Here is a 20,997-nt window from a genome sequence, read left to right as displayed (position 1 = left end):
TGAAATTAAGGGCAACCCCTAGCCGGACTAACGCCCTTTGAGTTAATGACACGGAGAGCAATGAGACTGCCCGAGTTACTGGTCACAGGAAGTGAGGACGTAGGACCATATAAAGACAGAATACGGAGGCTTGTGATGGAACTCTAAGCAATTACACGACCTGAAAGCACAGGCTAGAGGCCAGCAAGTAATTAAAGACTTGGAGAACGACACCAAGGAACAGAAAGTCCAAATACCCCAGGTAGGCAGTCAGGTAAAGATAAACAACCCAGAGAAACCCGGGTTCTCGCCAAAATGGACCAGCCCCCATCAGGTAATAATGGTAAGTGACACGTGCACATGCGTAGATATAAGGGGCACCGGCAAATGGAAACACTGGACCCAGTTGAAAAGGCATGGAACCTAATTAACCGGTGACGACAGGGATATATTATGTTTTACAGGATCTTACCCCTTATAGGGGGAGCCATGGGAGAAGCTGTGCAGGCCGGCCAAAGGGACCAACAAGGCTTGTATTGCAGAAACTCGAGCGACGTTAGCTGTGATCAGGAGCAAAAGGGGGATTGGTACTAAAGAAAACCAAGGATAAAATACACTTTGGGGTATGCCAACGAATAATTACGGTGTTCCTAAACCTAACGGATATAAACATTCCCAGCTTTTGTGGAAAGGAAACCGTAAGCCTGTACAATAACGTGACCCTACGAGCTCTTGAAGGCCCTGAATCAAGAACCATGACATTTAATGTGAAAAGGAGGACAGGTAGAAAAGGGGACCGGGAGAAAGGAGGGATACTAGAAACGGCAGGCGTGGGATACGCGTCAAGGGTTGCGACGGTGAACACTATAGACCTGCACACCATAGACGATCGGGTTGATGCCCTAATCCGAATCTTACAAGAATTGTTCGGTAGGGAAGGGGACAATCAATCAAAGACTGCAGGCACAGCTAGGTGATGGCGTGGAGGGAGAATTGCTACAAGTGGCTCACATGTTGCGGGACCACGCCAGAACTATAAACTTGATAAACAAAGCAGGGGAAGGCGTGAGCCGGCAACTAGTCAGAAATAGTTTGCGCAGGGTACGGAACATGGATACTTAGTGAAGTAGAACATAACCTAGAGCAACTCCAAAATGGAGAAGTGCTGGATTGGATACCGAATGATGTATTTACCAATTGGACCTTAGATTAAAAACATGACTCATACATAGAAACAATAGAAGATAGGAGCAGGAGTAGGCCATTCGGCCCCTCGAGCCTGCTCCACCATTCAATGAGATCATGGCTGATCATCCAAACTCAGTACCCTGTCCCTGCCTTCTCCCCATATCCCTTGATCCCTTTAGCCTTAAGAAATATATAAACTCCTTCTTGAATATATTTAATGAATTGGCCTCAACTGCCTTCTGTGGTTTCACAGAATTCCACAGGTTTACCACTTTCTGGGTGAAGAAATTCCTCCTCATCTCTGTCCTAAATGGCTTACCCCTTATCTTTAGACTGTGACCCCTGGTTCTGGACTCCCCCGCCATCGGGAACATCCTTCCTGCATCTAGTCTGTCTAGTCCTGTTAGAATTTTATAAGTTTCAATGAGATCCCCTCTCATTCTTCTAAACTCCAGCGGAGTATAAGCCCAATCGACCCAATCTCTCCTCATACGTCATTCCTGCCATCCCAGGTATCAGTCTGGTGAATCTTCGCTGCACTCCCTCCATGGCAAGAACATCCTTCCTCAGATAAGGCGACCAAAACTGCACACAATACTCAAGGTGTGGTCTCACCAAGGCCCTGTACAACTGCAGCAAGACATCCTTGTTCCTGTACTTGAATCCTCTTGCTACGAAGGCCAACATACCATTTGCCTTCTTAACCGCCTGCTGCACCTGCATGCTTACCTTCAGCGACTGGTGTACAAGGACACCCAGGTCTCGTTGCACTTCCCCTTCTCCCAATCTATTGCCATTCAGATAATAATCTGTCCTCCTGTTTTTGCCACCAAAGTGGATAACCTCGCATTTATCCACATTATATTGCATCTGCCATATCACCCAACCTGTCCAAATCATACTGGAGTTTCTCGGCATCCTCCTCACAGCGCACACGCCCACCCAGCTTTGTGTCGTCTGCAAACTTGGAGATATTACATCTAGTTCCCTCATCTAGATCATGAATATATATAGTGAATAGCTGGGGTCCTAGCACCGATCCCTGCGGTACCCCACTAGTCACTGCCTGCCACTCGGAAAAAGACCCGTTTATTCCAACTCTTTGCTTCCTGTCTGCCAGCCAGTTCTCTATCCAAGTCAGTACCTTGCCCCCAATTCCATGTGCTTTAACTTTACATGCTAATCTCTTATGCAGGACCTTATCGAAAGCCTTTTGAAAGTCCAAATACATCACATCCACTGGTTCTCCCTTACCTATTCTACCAGTTACATCCTCAAAAAATTCCAGTAGATTAGTCAAGCATGATTTACCTTTTGTAAATCCATGTTGACTTTGTCCAATCCTGTCACTGTTTTCCAAGTGCTCTGCTATTACATCTTTTATAATGGACTCTAGCATTTTCCCCACTACTGGTGTCAGGCTTACCGGTCTATAATTCCCCGTTTTCTCTCTACCACCTTTTTTGAATAGTGGGGTAACATTAGCTACCCTCCAATCCATGGGAACTGTTCCAGAGTCTATAGAATTTTGGAAGATGACCAGCAATGCATCTACTATTTCTAGGGCCACTTCCTTAAGTACCCTAGGATGTAGATTATCAGGCCCTGGGGATTTATCGGCCTTCAATCCCATCAATTTCCTTAACCCATTTCCCTACAAATACTGATTTCATTCAGTTCCTCCCTCTCATTAGACCCTATGTTCCCCGACATCTCTGGGAGGTTATTTGTGTCCTCCTTTGTGAAGACAGAACCAAAGTATATGTATTTAATTGGTCTGCCATTTCTTTGTTCCCATTATAAATTCCCCTGATTCTGACTGCAAGGGACCTACGCTTGACTTCGCCAATTTTTTTTCTCTTCACATATCTATAGAAGCTTTTACAGTCAGTTTTTATGTTCCCTGCAAGCTTACTCTCATTCTCTATTTTCCCCCTCTTAATTAATCCCTTTGTCTTCCTTTGTTGAATCCTAAACTGCTCCCAATCCTCAGGTTTACTGCTTTTTCTGGCCAATTTATACGTCCTCTCCTTGGATCTTATGCTAGCCCTAATTTCCCTTGTTAGCCATGGTTGAGTCACCTTTTTTGTTTTATTTTTATGCCAAACAGGGATGAACAAATTCTGTAGTTCATCCATGCAATCTTTGAATGTTTGCCATTGCCTATCCACCGTCAACCCTTTGAGTAACATTCCCCAATCAATCCTACCCAACTCGTGCCTCATACCATCACAGTTTCCTTTATTTAAATTCAGGACCCTAGTCTCTGAGTCAAATACTTCACTCTCCATCTTAATGAAGATATATCCTGAACTAAAAGAAGAAACTATTAATGAGACAGTGACAGACACTATCGAGAAGGGTATACAAAGGCAATAAGGCCACAAGGAAAACCGATACGCGAGAGGTGCGGAGGAATAGTCATGCTTGGATACCAAAAGCTAGATGCATAACCGGACATTTAAATATAATAGGATTTGTACTATCAACACCGCAGTATGATGTAACAAAAGGAGATTCCTTATACCAAACAAACAATATAGGGGAGATAAGGAATCAAACTCGCGTGCGCTACCATGACTTGTCCAGACATGTGATTAAGGAGAACAACAGTACAAGGGGTATTAACATAGATGATTGTTGCAGAAATAACCAAGTTGTTTTATGCCGAGATCCACCAAGAATGACTGTGGTTATGGCCGAACGGAAGGGTGCACATTGAGTATCACGCCAATGACACGGGATTCCGAAATAACCGCCACCCCGCGAGGGAATGGAGAATGGTGTGTAAGCACCAAGACACCCAATATGACAGTTACGTGTAAGGGAGGGACCACCTACTGTGCCATCACGGATACTGGCTTCTGCTTTACCCCACAAGAAGAGACACATATAAACGGGTATACCATATATCCTGAACTAAAAGAAGAAACTATTAATGGGACAGTGATGGACCCTATCCGAGAAGGGTATACAAAGGCAATAAGGCCACAAGGAAAACTGATACCCGAACTGAATGAAGAACAGATCCAACTGGAGCATGACATTCAGAAGCAGAGGCAAAAGTATGTTATTTTGATGGAAGAAATAGATAAGCTACAAAAGGACACTGAAGAAATGTTGGCTAGTCGGCCTTGGTATACTAAGTTTTGGAATGCTGGACTCAATGTGCAAATACACCCCTGGATAAGGATAATATTACATTTATTGGTTGTCGTACAAGGCGTTGTATTGGTGATCTTGTTATTGTTATCCTGTCAAAAATGTAGCAGGAATAAGAGACAAGCCATAGCGAAAGCGATAAGTAAAAAACTGGATAAGGCAAATTTAAAAAGTCCGGCAGAAAGGACTTATCTTATATAACCTCGATGGGAAAGACAACAGGCAGATCCTGCAGTTTGGGAAGTAGCTACCCAAGCGGAGGGACAAACCTGGGGCTCACCCACGAGAAAGTAATAGGGAAATGGCCTGGCTTGGGCATATAGCCAAGGGCCTTAAGGGGGGATTGTAAGGGAACAAAAATGACTTTAGAATTAAAAGTTAGAAAAAACTATAACTTCTTAGAATCTCAATTAGTGGAAACTAGAAGGCTGATAAGTTTGTCTCCTATCCTTGATTAGGAATGTAGGACCTAGACAAAACAGGAATTGTAAAGCTAATAAGCTGGTCTTTTGTCCTTGCTTAAGATAAGACAGGACATACAGATTCTCAAAGCATGATTCTGTAGACCAATCAATAAGCGTAGAAGGGGGGTGCACGCCACAAGTTAGGGTATAATTGCTGTACGTATTTGATACTCGGTGAAAGAATCCTTTCTCTGGGATGAGACTGAGATTTTCCCCTTGCATATGCTTGAATAAAGATTGTGAAACTTATCCAAGGTGTCCGTCTGGTGAATTTGTGGTTGCTATACGGCAAGTGTCGACCCCTTATCTCAGGGGGTCCGCTTGAGAGGAGGGAAGACTTCTCTTTTACCCCAACACCTTGGTCAGAAAACCATTGACAACAGCCATAAGGACAAATTCATCCATCCATGGAATGTAGGTTGGTGGGACTGTGCACAAAATAACACTATATATTGACAACATATGCAAGCAGCCCTGCTACTTCACTACCTTTCATCTTCCAAGTCATCAAAAGAGGGCCTTGGTGAGATCACACCTCGAGTATTGTGTGCAGTTCTGGTCGCCTTATCTGAGGAAGGATGTTCTTGCCATGGAGGGTGTGCAGCGAAGATTCACCAGACCGATACCTGGGATGGCAGGAATGACGTATGAAGAGAGATTGGGTCGATTGGGCTTGTATTCGCTAGAGTTTAGAAGAATGAGAGGGGATCTCATTGAAACTTATAAAATTCTAACAGGACTAGACAGACTAGATGCAGGAAGGATGTTCTCAATGGCGGGGGAGTCCAGAACCAGGGGTCACAGTCTAAGGATAAGGGGTAAGCCATTTAGGACTGAGATGAGGAGGAATTTCTTCACCCAGAGAGTGGTGAACCTGTGGAATTCTCTACCACAGAAGGCAGTTGAGGCCAATTCATTAAATATATTCAAGAAGGAGTTAGATATATTTCTTAAGGCTAAGGGGATCAAGGGATATGGGGAGAAAGCAGGGACAGGGTACTGAATTTGGATGATCAGCCATGATCTCATTAAATGGTGGAACAGGCTCAAGGGGCCGAATGGCCTACTCCTGCTCCTATCTTCTATGTTTCTATGAGTTTGGTCAACTTTCAGACTACAAACTTAACATGTCCCTCACACAAGGCATTTCTACACTTTTTTAATTCGTTCATGGAATGTGGGCGTCGCTGGCAAGGCCAGCATTTATTGCCCATCCCTAATTGCCCTCGAGAAGGTGGTGGTAAGCCGCCTTCTTGAATCGCTGCAGTCCGTGTGGTGAAGGTACTCCCATATACCAATCCTGCCCTTCTCTGTGCTTAAACAGATATCTGGCTGTAAATGTAACCCCTACCCTTTCAACACTGTAAAAGAGTAATTAATACTCCCTCAATTTATAGCATGTATATTCTCTGACTTGGATAAATTGGGCAGTCTACTAATGTCACTCCTGGGGCAAGCAAGTACTATAAAGATGAATGTGCTGTCCCAGCTCATCTACCTGTTCCAAATGTGTCTGAAAATGAGTTTTGAGCAGAATATTGCCTAAAAGTAGTTAGCTAGACCACAGTCCCAACCTGAGTTGTCAATCTAGTGGCAGTCAAGAGGTGTTTTAAATGGGCCATTGTTTTGAAGAGTTCCCAAACAATGGTCTATTTGTTAGCAACATCTGGTCATTCCAGCAACATGTGGCACCTTGATGATGATAAATCTCTTATCTCTGCTAGTCTTTGAAGAGGGGCTTCTTAAAAACTGACAGACACCAGAAGGAGTAAGGCTGCAGTGGAGCACATTGGTAGCAGAAAGGCTATCCTTTTTACATTAAGATAAGATACCCTAAAGTGGGCTAGTGGAATGCACATTGCATATATTTTTGTAACAGTATGCAAACAGAAACTGTATTGATTATACCAAGTAAATTTAATCATATTCAATGTTCTGTATGCTTTGTCTACTGTGGAATAAAGTGGCTTACAAACTGAACCTAACCAACTCATATAGTGTTAACTTGGTTCATCTTCAGAGAGGTTAAAGGAGTACACTTGCTTAAGAATGATGAACCAATCCAGATAACAAGAGAGTTTCATTGTTACGCTCAAGGGTCCCACCACCACACTAACAAATACAGGGCAGTGAGAATCAGTATCCATAAAAAAGCAGACAACCAGACTGTTTAAGAGAGTGACTGACATCACTGAACCCAAAGAGATACCCGTGGCAGACCCAAATTCGTAAGGCTAACCAACAACAGTCTATCACCATACATTCTCTTCCCAATCATGGAGCACTTGGATGTTGTACTAGAAGCACACCTAATAGGGTCATCAAAGGAAGACCCAGCAGTAGGAACATGTCATTATGTAAATATCACTACAGCCAAGAAGGTTATGATAATACAAGTAGTATTAAATTGTTTCCACAGGTCAGAGAGATGGGAACTAGAGGGCACAAACTTAAGATAATCACAAAAAGAAAAAGGGTAGTTAGAAATAAATTTCTTTACATAGAGGGTGATTTAAATTTGGAATTCTCTGCTGTCAACCTTTGTTGACGCAGAGACCATTTATTTTAAAAAGGGAATTAGAAATGGATTATTAAAGGGTAGGGGAGCAAGCAGTAGTGAAAATGGACTAGCTTGGCTCGAGGAGAAAAACATCAGTGCAGTCTTGATGGGCTGAATGGTCAGTTTCTCTGCTGTAACATTCTACGTATCTCATTGTTTTATGTGCAGTTAGTTACACTTAAATACCACTATTTGCTAATGGTGCATTTAAAACTCCATTCCTGACTTGCCCTTCAACTTAATACAATTCACAATATATGAACTTTTCTTTAATAGTCAATATGTTGAACTTGAGCTTTTTTCATTTTGTTTTAAACTGAGAATCACAGATTTTGAATAGTTTTGTTGCATTTTTAATTAAATAGGAGAAAGTGCCTTTCGATCTAAAGATTTAACAGATTCCTTTCCTTGATTGACTGACTGATGAGGAATTTGTTAATGGTCTTTGATACTCTACAGACAGAAAGGTAATTAGCCTAAAAATAACATGAATCCTATCTAGCTTAACACTTGCATAACGTATTCACATTGTTAGCTATATATTTGAATGTAATTTTTTTAAGTTCACATTAAAAATTCAAAAAGAATAACAAGATTAGAAGCTGCCATTTCAAACAGTTTAAAACTTAATTTGAGCTCTGTTATAGGTCAGACAAACTACTCAGTTTCTTTCTTCGTGTAGTTTGCAATCTATTATATAATGTTACAATAGGATTGAAAACAACAGCTGATGTTGAAAATAGAACCAAAGAGGCTGAATTTGCCATTGAGAGAGACACTTTGCTCCAAAGCAAAGATTTTCTTTTCCCATCTGGATGTTCTTACAAAAGATAATTGACCCATAATGTACTTTTTTTTACTACATGTGTTTTATATTGTACTCTCAGTATTTGGCAGACTTTCAAGCTTCATATTTATATAGATTTAGAAACATGTACAATAGTTGATTTAATCTATAGAACTAGATCTATGTGCAATATCCATCATTTTGAAAGGAGTTAGGTAGCGGCGTGCAAGACAACATCGTCCATTAAACAAATCACTGCAAGCAGGATAACTGGTATTCCTTAGGGTACTCAATTTTACAAGGGCAGATTACAGAAAAGGTACAGCTTCTGGATCGTAAGGGGCAAAGTCTGCTTATGGAAACCACTGTCAAGTGAGAGGCACTTTGTAAATCCAAGCATCATAGAACCTACAGAGGATGCAAAGTGAGGCAGAATTAGCCTGGTATAAACTGATATATATATATATATATTTTTTTTTTTTTTTTTAAAAAGGAGTTTCCAAGCTGAAGCAGTCAGTGAAAATAGGTAAATTCTATTGTTCATGAAATCTACATCTGATTATTGTACTGTTTCAGTACTGCCGAAATCTGTTGCTTAAATATTTTAGTGCGTACAAGCTCCATTGTGGGTTTGATATTCCACTATACCAAAATCATTGACAGTGCAGCACCACTTCAGTTAGCAGGTTACAGAAACTACAGGTTAGCCCACAGGTTATCTGCAAATTGACAAAAATAGATTGTAGGAGACAACGTCCACACAGTATTTGCTATAAAACTGTTGTACCAAAGGGATGCCGAGACATATACTATATTACAGTTGACAATACAAACAGTATCCGAAAGATGTCCCTTTAATTTACCTGAAGAAATCACTACACGCAGCCAGAATACACCTATGACATGGAAACTTTTCTCCTTTGACAAATATAGTGAAGTCAAAGAATACGTTTTGCTCCCGGAAGTTCTGAAGTACATTCAAAACCTGCTTGCCGTGGGTCTCAGCCAGCAGAGAGACTGTTCTCCCTTCAGTCACTCCATTGCAAGCAGCCCTAGAAATGGAATCCATGATTGACTTGGTTCACGTCTCAAATCTGCAAAGATAAAATATTCTGTATATTTTTGTCACAAACACAATGTATATTTTTGTCACAAACACACTTTCAAGAAATTCATCTCTTGCTTTCAATACTTGAATACAATTTAAAATCTTTTGTCAAATGTGACGTCACCAGGGAGCAGGTAAGTGATTGGTTGGTGAGTATTTCTCTTTTTTAAACTTTAATTCTGTAGTTTATAGTTACCAGGGTCTTTCTGGTGTAGCAGGGACTGTTGGTAGACTATACAAGCGCCCTAGAGATATTTTTAATTGGTGATAGTAAATTAATTTAAATTAAGTAAAGGGAAGGTCATGCCAGGTGAGCCCAGCCCCGTGATATGCTCCTCTTGCTCTATGTGGGAATTCAGGGACCCCGGTGCCCCTGATGACCACGTGTGCCAGAGATGCATCCATCTGCAGCTACTAGCAGACCGCATTGAGGCGCTGGAGCTGCGGGTGGATGGGTTGTTGAGCATTCACGATGCTGAGAGGTTCGTGGATAGCACGTTTAGTGAGTTGGTCACACCGCAGGGAAGGGCTGCACAGGAAGACAGGAAATGGGTGACCACCAGGCGGAGCAATAGAAGCAGGCAGGTAGTGCAGGAGACCCCTGTGACCATTCCCCTCTCAAACAAGTATACCGCTTTGGATACTGTTGAGGGGGATGACTCACCAGGGGAAGGCAGCAGCAGCCAACTTCCTGGCACTGGGGGTGCTCCTGCTGCCCAGGAAGGGGGGAAAAAGAGTGGGAGAGCAATAGTGGTAGGGGATTCTATAGTAAGGGGATCAGATAGGCGTTTCTGTGGCCGTAGACGTGAATCCAGGATGGTTTGTTGCCTCCCTGGTGCCAGGGTCAAGGATATCACTGAGCGGCTGCAGGGCATTCTGGAGGGGGAGGGTGAACAGCCAGAGGTCGTGGTCCACATTGGTATCAACGACATAGGTAAAAAGAGGGATGAGGTCCTGCAGCAAGAATTTAGGGAGCTAGGTGAAGGATTAAAGAGCAGGACCTCAAAGGTTGTAATCTCTGGATTACTCCCGGTGCCACGTGCTAGTGGGTATAGGAATAGGAAGATAGAACAGATGAATGCGTGGCTAAAGGGATGGTGCAGGGGGGAGGGCTTTAGTTTCCTGGATCACTGGGTCTGCTTCTGGGAAAGGTGGGACTTGTACAAGTCGGACGGTTTACACCTGAACCAGAGGGGAACCAATATCCTTGCGGGGAGGTTTGCTAGCACTGCTGGGGGGGTTTAAACTAACTTGGCAGGAGGATGGGGTACAGAGTGGAGCTATAGTAGGGGGTGATTTACAGCCAAATACAGAGGGAAAAACAAGTCAGCTGGGAAGGCAGAGCAAATATGTGAAGGCAAAAGGGAATATGGCAGGGCTGGAAGGCATTTATTTTAATGCAAGGACTCTTGCAAATAAGGTGGATGAACTGAAGTTGTTGTTGAGCACATGGGAGTACGATATTGTTGCTATCACGGAGACATGGTTGAGGGAGGGTCAGGACTGGCAGCTCAATATTCCGGGGTATAGAATCTTCAGGCGAGACAGAGGGGGGTGTAAAAGGGGAGGGGGTGTTGCAATATTAATTAAGGAGTCAATTACTGCTGTAAGGAGGGATGATATATTAGCGGGTTCCTCTAATGAGGCCTTATGGGTAGAACTTAAAAACAAAAAGGGGGCAAGCACTTTGCTGGGAGTGTACTATAGGCCCCCAAACAGTCAGGGGGAGATAGAGGAACAGATATGTAGGCAAATCTCAGAGAAGTGTGAAAATAATAGGGTAATAATAGTGGGGGATTTCAACTTCCCCAATATAAATTGGGATAGTCAGAGTGTGAAAGGCTTAGAGGGTGCAGAATTCTTAAAGTGCATCCAGGAGAGCTTTTTGAGCCAACATGTAGAAAGTCCTACAAGAGAGGGGGCGGTACTAGACCTAATTCTGGGGAATGTAGCCGGGCAAGTGGTGGAAGTATCAGTAGGAGAGCATTTTGGCGACAGTGACCATAATTCGGTGAGATTTAAGGTGGTCATGGAAAAAGACAAAGACGGCCCGGAAATAAGGGTTCTAAATTGGGGGAAGGCCGATTTTAATATGATAGGGCGGCACGGTGGCATAGTGGTTAGCACTGTTGCCTCACAGCGCCAGAGACCCGGGTTCGAATCCGGCCTCGGGCGACTGTCTGTGTGGAGTTTGCACATTCTCCCCGTGTTTGCGTGGGTTTTCTCCGGGTGCTCCGGTTTCCTCCCACAGTCCAAAGATGTGCGGGATAGGTTGATTGGCTATGATAAATTGACCCTTAGTGTTAGGGGGGTTACAGGGATAGGGTGGGATATGTGTTGGTGTAGGGGTTACGGTGATCGGGTGGGATATGTGTCGGTGCAGGCTCGATGGGCTGAAATGGCCTCTATCTAAACTGTGGGGATTCTGTGATTCTGTGATAAGGCAGGATCTGGCCAAAGTGGACTGGGAGCAGCTACTTATAGGAAAATCCGCATCAAAACAGTGGGAGACTTTCAGAAGGGAAATAGAGAGAGTACAACGCCAACATGTTCCTGTAAAGGTCAAGGGTGGGACCAACAAGCAAAGGGAACCTTGGATGACAAGGGATATACAAAAATGCATTAGAAATAAAAGGGGGGCTTTTGGCAGTTACAAAAGACTAAAGACGGAAGAAGCCCTAGAGGAGTATAAAAAGTGCAGGGGCATACTTAAAAAAGAAATTAGGAGGGCGAGGAGGGGCCATGAAATAACACTGGCGAGCAAAATAAAGGAAAATCCTAAAATGTTTTATAAGTATATTAAGGGCAAGAGGATAACCAGGGAAAGGGTAGGGCCCATTAGGGACCAAAGTGGCAATCTGTGTGTAGAGCCAGATGATGTAGACGGGGTTTTAAATGAATTTTTTGCATCTGTGTTCACTATGGAGAAAGACGATGCGGACATAGAAATCGGGCAAGGGGACTGTGACATACTTGAACATATTAGCATCGAGAGGGAGGAGGTGCTAGCGGTTTTAGCAGGCCAAAAAGTGGATAAATCCCCAGGCCCGGACGAGATGTATCCCAGGCTGCTGTGGGAGGCAAAAGAGGAGATTGCAGGGGCTCTGACACAAATTTTCAGAACCTCTCTGGCCACAGGGGATGTACCAGAGGACTGGAGAACAGCTAATGTAGTACCATTATACAAGAAGGGTAGCAGGGATAAACCAGGGAATTACAGGCCAGTGAGCCTAACATCTGTGGTAGGGAAATTATTGGAAAAAATTCTGAGGGACAAAATTAGTCTCCACTTGGAGAGGCAAGGATTAATCGGGGATAGTCAGCATGGCTTTGTCAAGGGTAAATCATGTCTGACAAATCTGATTGAATTTTTCGAGGGGGTGACTAGGGGGGTGGATGAGGGAAATGCTGTGGATGTGGTTTACATGGACTTCAGTAAAGCTTTTGACAAAGTCCCGCATAGGAGACTGGTCAAGAAGGTAAGGGCCCATGGGATCCAGGGTGCCTTGGCGCGTTGGATCCTAAACTGGCTGAGTGGCAGGAGGCAGAGGGTGATGGTCGAAGGTTGCTTGTGTGACTGGAAGCCTGTGTCCAGTGGGGTACCTCAGGGATCGGTGCTGGGTCCCTTGTTGTTTGTGATCTACATAAATGATTTGGATGAGAATGTAAAAGGTATGATCAGTAAGTTCGCAGATGACACGAAAATTGGTGGGGTGGTAAATTGCGAGGAGGAAAGCCTCAGGCTACAGGACGATATAAACGGGTTGGTCAGATGGGCGGAAAAGTGGCAAATGGAATTTAACCCTGAAAAGTGCGAGGTGATGCATTTTGGATGGACAAATAAGGCAAGGGAATACACAATGAGTGGTAGGACCCTAGGAAGTACAGAGAGTCAGAGGGACATTGGTGTACATGTACATAGATCCCTGAAGGCAGCGGAACAGGTAGATAAGGTGGTTAAAAAGGCATATGGGATACTTGCCTTCATTAGCCGAGGCATAGAATATAAGAGCAGGGAGGTTATGATGGAGCTGTACAAAACGCTGGTGAGGCCACAGCTGGAGTACTGTGTGCAGTTCTGGTCACCTCACTATAGGAAGGATGTGATTGCTTTGGAGAGGGTGCAGAGAAGATTCACCAGGATGTTACCTGGGATGGAGCGCCTCAGCTATGAAGACTAAACAGGCTGGGGTTGTTTTCCTTGGAGCAAAGAAGGCTGAGGGGGGACCTGATTGAGGTGTACAAAATGATGAGGGGCATAGATAGGGTAGACAAAGAGGAACTTTTCCCCTTAGTAGGGGGGTCAATAACAAGGGGGCATAGATTCAGGGTAAGGGGCAGGAGATTTAGAGGGGATTTGAGGAGGAACTTTTTCACCCAGAGGGTGGTTGGAATGTGGAACTCAATGCCTAAAAGGGTGGTAGAGGCAGGAACCCTCACAACATTCAAGAAGCATTTGGATGAGCACTTGAAATGCCATTGCATACAAGGCTATGGACCAAATGCTGGAAAATGGGATTAGACTGGACAGGGATGGATGGGCGGCGCAGACACGATGGGCCGAAGGGCCTCTTTCTGTGCTGTAAAACTCTATGACTCTATGACTATGATATGTATAGCTAAAAAGTGATTTTCTTAAGTTATCAAAATAGAGCTGTTTTAGTTAAATTATCTAGATTATGTGCAAGTGTATGTTTTAAGGAAAATTGTGGAAGAGTTTACCCATTTGTCTTTTGATTCAGTCGGACTTAAAAAAACATATTTTAAAACTATTAAAACACACTGAACCTGACTGATGAGGTGCACAAACAACCTACTCATAAACATAGCCATTCTGTAATCACAAGAAAGTATACAAGATGTCTGCCTGCTTGCAATTGATAATCCATCATTGATAATTTTTTCTCCACATGGAGCGTTTCCAGTTCCAAATGTGCGATCACAGAGAGCTACTAAACAGATGTCAGCCACATCCTAGAGGGAAGGAGCAGTCAGAGAATTAAGTACTTTTGGACCACTCACATCTCAGTGCCTCAAGAAGAGGCCTGGGAAAAGTGAAGAGGCTTTAGCCCTGGGTGAATCTAAAAGGAAAATAAAAATATATTTTAAAAGCATTCTGCATGTTATGAATAAAAAGTTAGATGAATGTTCTGCATATTATGATCCATGGAAAAACTTAACATAATGCTAGTATCACACAGTGTTTTCCTATACAGTAAAAGGCTCAATCATCCAGATATTTTGGAACATACTTCTTGGATTAATAGACTTAAAACACCTTGGCTGACTAGTGCTTCTTCCTCTAACTTAGTGTTTCACTGGAGTGACAACATGTATTCAGTCTATGAAACAAAACATTCATTCACAACTTTCTAATGGGAAGTGGATAAAAGATGCATCATACCCAATCTTGTGATATAAATACCTGAACATGTGATGCTAATTTGTGGAGATATAGAAAGAAGGTATTTTTAAATGAGTATTGTTGAACATTTTGTAGTTCAGGAAAACCAGTTGATATTATAAGGGGTAAGCCATTTAGAACAGAGATGAGGAGGAATTTCTTCACCCAGAGAGTGGTGAACCTGTGGAATTCTCTACCACAGAAGGCCGTAGAGGCCAATTCATTAAATATATTCAAGAAGGAGTTAGATATATTTCTTAAGGCTAAAGGGATCAAGGGATATGGAGAGAAGGCAGGAACAGGGTACTGAATTTGGATGATCAGCCATGATCTCATTAAATGGCAGAACAGGCTCGAGGGGCCGAATGGCCTACTCCTGCTCCTATCTTCTATGTTTCTATTATGAGTCATAACTGAGGAAATATTCTTATTTGCACTCATTTTTCTGCACAAGTTGACTCCAATGCACCAAACCAACATAAAAAAGCACCAAAATATTCAGAAGTAGGGAGCTTTCCAAAGTAACATAATGGACATAGGACTTCTTTGGAAAGAGCAACAATTGGTCTGTATGGTCAGCTCTGGTTCTTACAGTAACTGCAAGGCCAGACCCAGGGGTACATTGAAATCTTGCATGAGAGGAACCAGTCAGATTAAGATAGCTTTGTGCAAGGGATGATGACAGATATGTTAACCTGATTCTATTCCTGTGCATCTTATAAGGGCACAGCAGTCATCATGGGTGACATTAATCTACATATAGATTGGGCCAAGCAAATTAGTAACAATACTGTGGAGGAGGAATTCTTGGGAGTGTTTATGGGATGGTTTCCTGGACCAATATGTCGAGGAACCAACCACAGATCAGGCCATCTTAGACTGGGTATTATGTAACGAGAAAGGATTCATTAGCAATCTTGTTGTACGAGGCCCCTTGGGTCGGAGCGATCATAATATGATCGAATTCTTCATTAAGATGGAGAATGAAGTAGTTGACTCAGAGACTAGGGTCCTCGATTTAAATAAAGGAAACTACGATGGTCTGAGGATCGAGTTGGGTAGGATTGATTGGGGAATGGCACTCAAAGGGTTGACGGTGGATAGGCAATGGCAAACATTCAAAGACCGAATGGATGAGCTACAGAATTTGTTCATCCCAGTTTGGCATAAAAATAAAACAAAAAAGGTGACTCAACCGTGGCTATCAAGGGAAATTAGGGATAGCATAGGATCCAAGGAGAGGACATATAAATTGGCCAGAAAAAGCAAAAATCCTGAGGATTGGGAGCAGTTTAGGGTTCAAGGAGGACTAAGGGATTAATGAAGAAAGGGAAAATAGAATATGAGAGTAAGCTATCGGGGAACATTAAAACTGACTGTAAAAGCTTTTATAGATATGTGAAGAGAAAAAGATTGAAGTCAAGCGTAGGTCCCTTGCAGTCAGAATCAGGGGAATTTATAATGGGGAACAAAGAAATAGCAGACCAACTAAATACATATTTTGGTTCTGTCTTCACAAAGGAGGACACAAATAACCTCCCAGAGATGCCGGGGAACATAGGGTCTGATGAAAGGGTGGAACTGAAAGAAATCAGTATTTGTAGGGAAATGGTGTTAGGAAAATTGATGGGACTGAAGGCCGATAAATCCCCAGGCCTGATAATCTACATCCCAGGGTACTTAAGGAAGTGACCCTAGAAATAGTAGATGCATTGCTGGTCATCTTCCAGAACTCAATAGACTCTGGAACAGTACTCATGGATTGGAGGGTAGCTAATGTTACCCCACTATTCAAAAAAGGTGGCAGAGAAAAAGCGGGGAATTATAGACCGGTAAGCCTGACATCAGTAGTGGGGAAAATGCTAGAGTCCATTATAAAAGGTGTAATAGCAGAGCACTTGGAAAGCAGTGACTGGATCGGACAAAGTCAACATGGATTTACAAAAGGTAAATCATGCTTGACTAATCTACTGGAATTTTTTGAGGATGTAACTGGTAAATTAGATAAGGGAGAACCAGTGGATGTGGTGTATTTGGACTTTCAGAAGGCTTTCGATAAGGTCCCACATAAGAGATTAGCGTGCAAAATTAAGGCACATGGGATTGGGGGCAAGGTATTGACTTGGATAGAGAACTGGTTGGCGGACAGAAAGCAAAGAGTTGGAATAAACGGGTTGTTTGCCAAGTGGCAGGCAGTGACTAGTGGGGTACCGCAAGGATCGGTCCTAGGACCCCAGCTGTTCACAATATATATTAATGATCTGGACGAGGGAATTGGATGTAATATCTCCAAATTTGCAGACGACACAAAGCTGGGTGGGAGGGTATGCTGTGAGGAGGATGTCGTGAAACTCCAGTACGATTTGGACAGGTTGGGTGATTGGGCAGAAACATGGCAAATGCACTATAATGTGGATAAATATGAGGTTATCCACTTTGGTGGCAAAAACAGGAAGGCAGATTATTATTTGAATGGCAATAGATTGGGAGAAGGGGAAGTGCAAAGAGACCTGGGTGTTCTTGTGCACCAGTCGCTGAAGGTAAGCATGCAGGTGCAGCAGGCGGTTAAGAAGGCAAATGGTATGTTGGCCTTCGTAGCAAGAGGGTTCGAGTACAGGAACAAGGATGTCTTGCTACAGTTGTACAGGGCCTTGGTGAGACCGCACCTCAAGTATTGTGTGCAGTTTTGGTCGCCTTACCTGAGGAAGGACATTCTTGCCATGGAGGGAGTGCAGCGAAGATTCACCAGGCTGATACCTGGGATGGCAGGAATGACGTACGAGGAGAAATTGTATCGCTTGGGCTTATACTCACTGGAGTTTAGAAGATTGAGAGGGGATCTCATCGAAACCTATAACATTCTGTCAGGCCTGGACAGACTAGATGCAGGAAGGATGTTCCCGATGGCGGGGGAGTCCAGAACCAGGGGTCATAGTCTAAGGATAAGGGGTAAGCCATTTAGGACTGAAATGAGGAGGAATTTCTTCACCCAGAGAGTGGTGAACCTGTGGAATTCTCTGCCACAGAGGGCGGTGGAGGCCAGTTCATTAAATATATTCAAGAAAGAGTTGGATATATTTCTTGAGGCTAAAGGGATCAAGGGATATGGGGAGAAGGCAGGGACAGGGTACTGAATTTGGATGATCAGCCATGATCTCATTGAATGGCGGAGCAGGATCGAAGGGCCGAATGGCCTACTCCTGCTCCTATCTTCTATGTTTCTCCATAATTTGTCTTTTTGCAATATCAGCACAATTCTGAACAAAACTTTATTTTAATAGTTAATATATTGCCACCAGAATCACACAAAGGAAACCCGAATTGCCAATTTTCATACAAATGAATCACTCCACACTATAGTAATATACTGTACCAAAGAGGAATTAATGTGGTTTAATTGAAATTTATGGAACTCCTTTGACAGGTAATTTTGAAATGAATTAAATTTTCTGTTAAAAAAAACTGTGCCTTGTCTATTTAACTAACATCACTGATTTTAAATTACTGTACATACATAGCACCAGAACTGCTGATTGAGTATTATATTCCTATACATCTATCAATATTAGATTCTGATGCAGCTAAAAACATTCTGACTGTATCGATCCTGATACTGATTCAAGCAGCTTAATGCTGCACTTATCAACCGGTTATAAGTAAAATGAAGAAAGATTACTAAGGTAGTTTTAATATTTTTCACAGTGATGTGTACCACTCGTTAACATTCATCAGCCCTATCTTTCTATGTTTCAAATATATCAAACGACTTCACTGTAAAACAATTCACTCTTTAAATATCCATTGTGGATACCACAGCTAGGATAGAGAATCCGAAGTAACATGGCATTGAGCATACCAACATTCTACGCCTCAAATTGTCGCGCTGGATTTAATGAGAAGCACTGATAAAACTGGGCCTTTCTCATTCTACCTCGATGCACATTAAACGCAAAATTAGTTAAACAACAAACGGTATAAGTATCGGACAGTGCAAATTCGTGCAGCAATACAGGTTTGACTGTCAGCGGAGCAGAAAATTCTCTCGCACATTTCCAATGAGCCACAAACATATGAAAGCTGCATTATTTTTGTTGTTTTTACTTCTGACCTCGGCTAATTCCTATAACCCGCGTCAGGTTACCGCGGCTTTTATCCCAGGATATTTCATCCGCAGCATCCTTCAGTATCCGTCCCTGCCCAGAACGCAAAAGATTGAGCCCACCTTTACTTTGTGTTATTACACTTCCCATTTGTGAAATGACACATCCAATCCAAATATCATATGATCCCAACTGATGAGCATTTTATATTCTGACGGGTACTCACTGCAGAGAATCAGCGCTGGGGCTCACACTGCCACGGTGACGAGACAAGAAGCGCCCGGTCGGGATCAGACGTGACGAAACCCGCACAGGTGCCATCTTGAAGACAAATAGAAAGCGGAGGCGCTGTCTGGCAGATTGGCAGCTGAAAGCGGTGACTGCGTGCGATGCAGTGATCCGGCAGCGTTTGCAGTTTTATGTCAAGACAAGTCAGCAAAACGCCGCCGTGCGTTTGTGGTTTGATGTCTGAACGCTGCTGGGTTATGTTCAGGCTGAGGAGAGGGCTGCTGCTGCAGCATCTTTTCTTCTTCTGCAGGCATTGCAGACCCTTCCATTGTCACTCGCTCATTTAGGCTTAAAATGTAACATGAACTGTTATATTACAGAGAAAATGAACACAGCTTCATGAGGTTGGGGTTGGGAGGGAGAGAGAGGGGTTGAGCAAGCGGTCCAGAAAGAGAGAGGAGAGGGGAGGGGAGGGGAGGGGGTTGAGCAAGAGGTCGAGAACATTTCTGCCATGGTACCAACATTGTACCACCCCTCCTCATGGCATTATAACATGTAAATCTCCAGTGCTATTTGAGCATGACATTGCCGCCATCTTCTGCAGGCGTGTGGTCTGTGATTGGTGTTAGATCCGTGTATCTTGATGTTGCGTCCTTCAATAATTAGGCAAAAGACTGCAGGGAACAATCAACAGGTGTTTACTGGATGAGGGTTACTCTAAAACTAAATCTACAGATCCCTACTCAGGGTTTATATACAGGTGTGGTCACTACCGGTACTATCGTATACAGGAGCTGTAAAAAGTAGTTCTCCCCTTAAAGGTACATACACTACAATTCCTCCCCTTTTAGATTAACAGTACCACAACATACATTTAACAATTAAATATCAACTAATTACAATTAACACTTTTAACATGCAACATTAACTGAAAATAGTCTATTTATAAATTCAGTCTTTGGGGAGGCTTCCTGATCCTTTCTGGATAGCGCCTTTCCTGAGTGTCTTGCTCTTGGTGCGGAGGGGATTCTGGCCCCGTCGTCGGTTGGTTCATCAGCTTCCGATGCTACTGTTTCTGGGGTAGATGCTACCTGTATATCGGGTTCATCACCAGGTACGCGAGACATGGGGTTGACTCGTTCCTGTGACTCTAGGATCTGGTCAACATGGCGTCTCACAATATTCTCCCCAACATCCACTGTGTACATTAGTGGCCCCTGCCGTGTGCATATCGTTCCTGGTTGCCATTTCTCTGTTCGGTAGTCGCGGGCCAAGACTGGTTGCCCTACATTGAAGCTCCTTGTCGGCTTCTCATTGATGTGCTGGAATTGCTTATTCTCAACATCTCTTCGTACATTTGGTCTGAGCAAATGCAGACGAGATCTCAACCTTCGGTTAAAGAACATCATGGCCGGGGTCTGGTTGGTGACTGCATGTGTCGCATTGCTGTAGGCTAACAGGAAATTGTCCACCTTATGCTGCAGTGGAATGTCGTCATCGCACATGGCCCTTAGTGCTTTTTTAAAGATTTGTACGAACCTCTCAGCCAATCCATTTGTGGCTGGATGATACGGGGCGGATGTGTAATGCCTTACCCCATTCCTTTTCATAAATCTTCGAAACTCTTCGGACACAAACTGTGGTCCGTTATCAGAGCAAATCTGCTCTGGCAAGCCGTTCCTGGCAAATATGGTCCGTAGGACTGCAATAGTTTTCTCCGTGGTGGTGGAGGACATTTTGATCACCTCAGGCCATTTCGAGTGCGCATCCACGGCTATTAAAAACATTGAGTCCATGAATGGACCAGCAAAATCAATATGCACCCGTTGCCATGGAGATTAGGGCCACTCCCATGGGCGTAGAGGGGCATGTGGTGGTGCATTTTGGACCTTCTGGCATCCTGAGCAGCTCTTTGTCAGGTCCTCGATTTGCTGATCGATCCCCGGCCACCACACATAAGCCCTAGCAAGGCTTTTCATTTTCACCCCTCCCAGATGGCCTTCGTGAAGCTCATTGA

General features: G+C 43.4%; 1 protein-coding gene across 3 annotated transcripts in view; it reads right to left on the bottom strand.

Annotated features, from left to right (window-relative positions):
* kbtbd3 (kelch repeat and BTB (POZ) domain containing 3) overlaps positions 1-19,179 on the bottom strand; it is a 36,081-nt gene extending 16,902 nt beyond the window's left edge. The window contains exons 1-3 of one of the 3 annotated variants that reach the window (XM_085999085.1): positions 18,979-19,179; positions 14,271-14,329; positions 9,004-9,234 (exon numbers count right to left, since the gene is read on the bottom strand). In XM_085999085.1, the coding sequence (XP_085855211.1) occupies positions 9,004-9,209 (206 nt within the window). In that variant the 5' untranslated portion in view covers positions 9,210-9,234; positions 14,271-14,329; positions 18,979-19,179. The other 2 variants (XM_085999086.1, XR_015079752.1) reach the window with 2 other exon arrangements.
* Positions 19,180-20,997: the final 1,818 nt, after the last annotated feature.

The sequence above is a fragment of the Somniosus microcephalus genome, chromosome 10, assembly GCF_052327205.1.
Source record: "Somniosus microcephalus isolate GS21.2 chromosome 10, FLI_Smic_1.0, whole genome shotgun sequence".
Taxonomy (NCBI): domain Eukaryota; kingdom Metazoa; phylum Chordata; class Chondrichthyes; order Squaliformes; family Somniosidae; genus Somniosus; species Somniosus microcephalus.
This window is presented reverse-complemented; position numbering and strand designations above follow the sequence as displayed.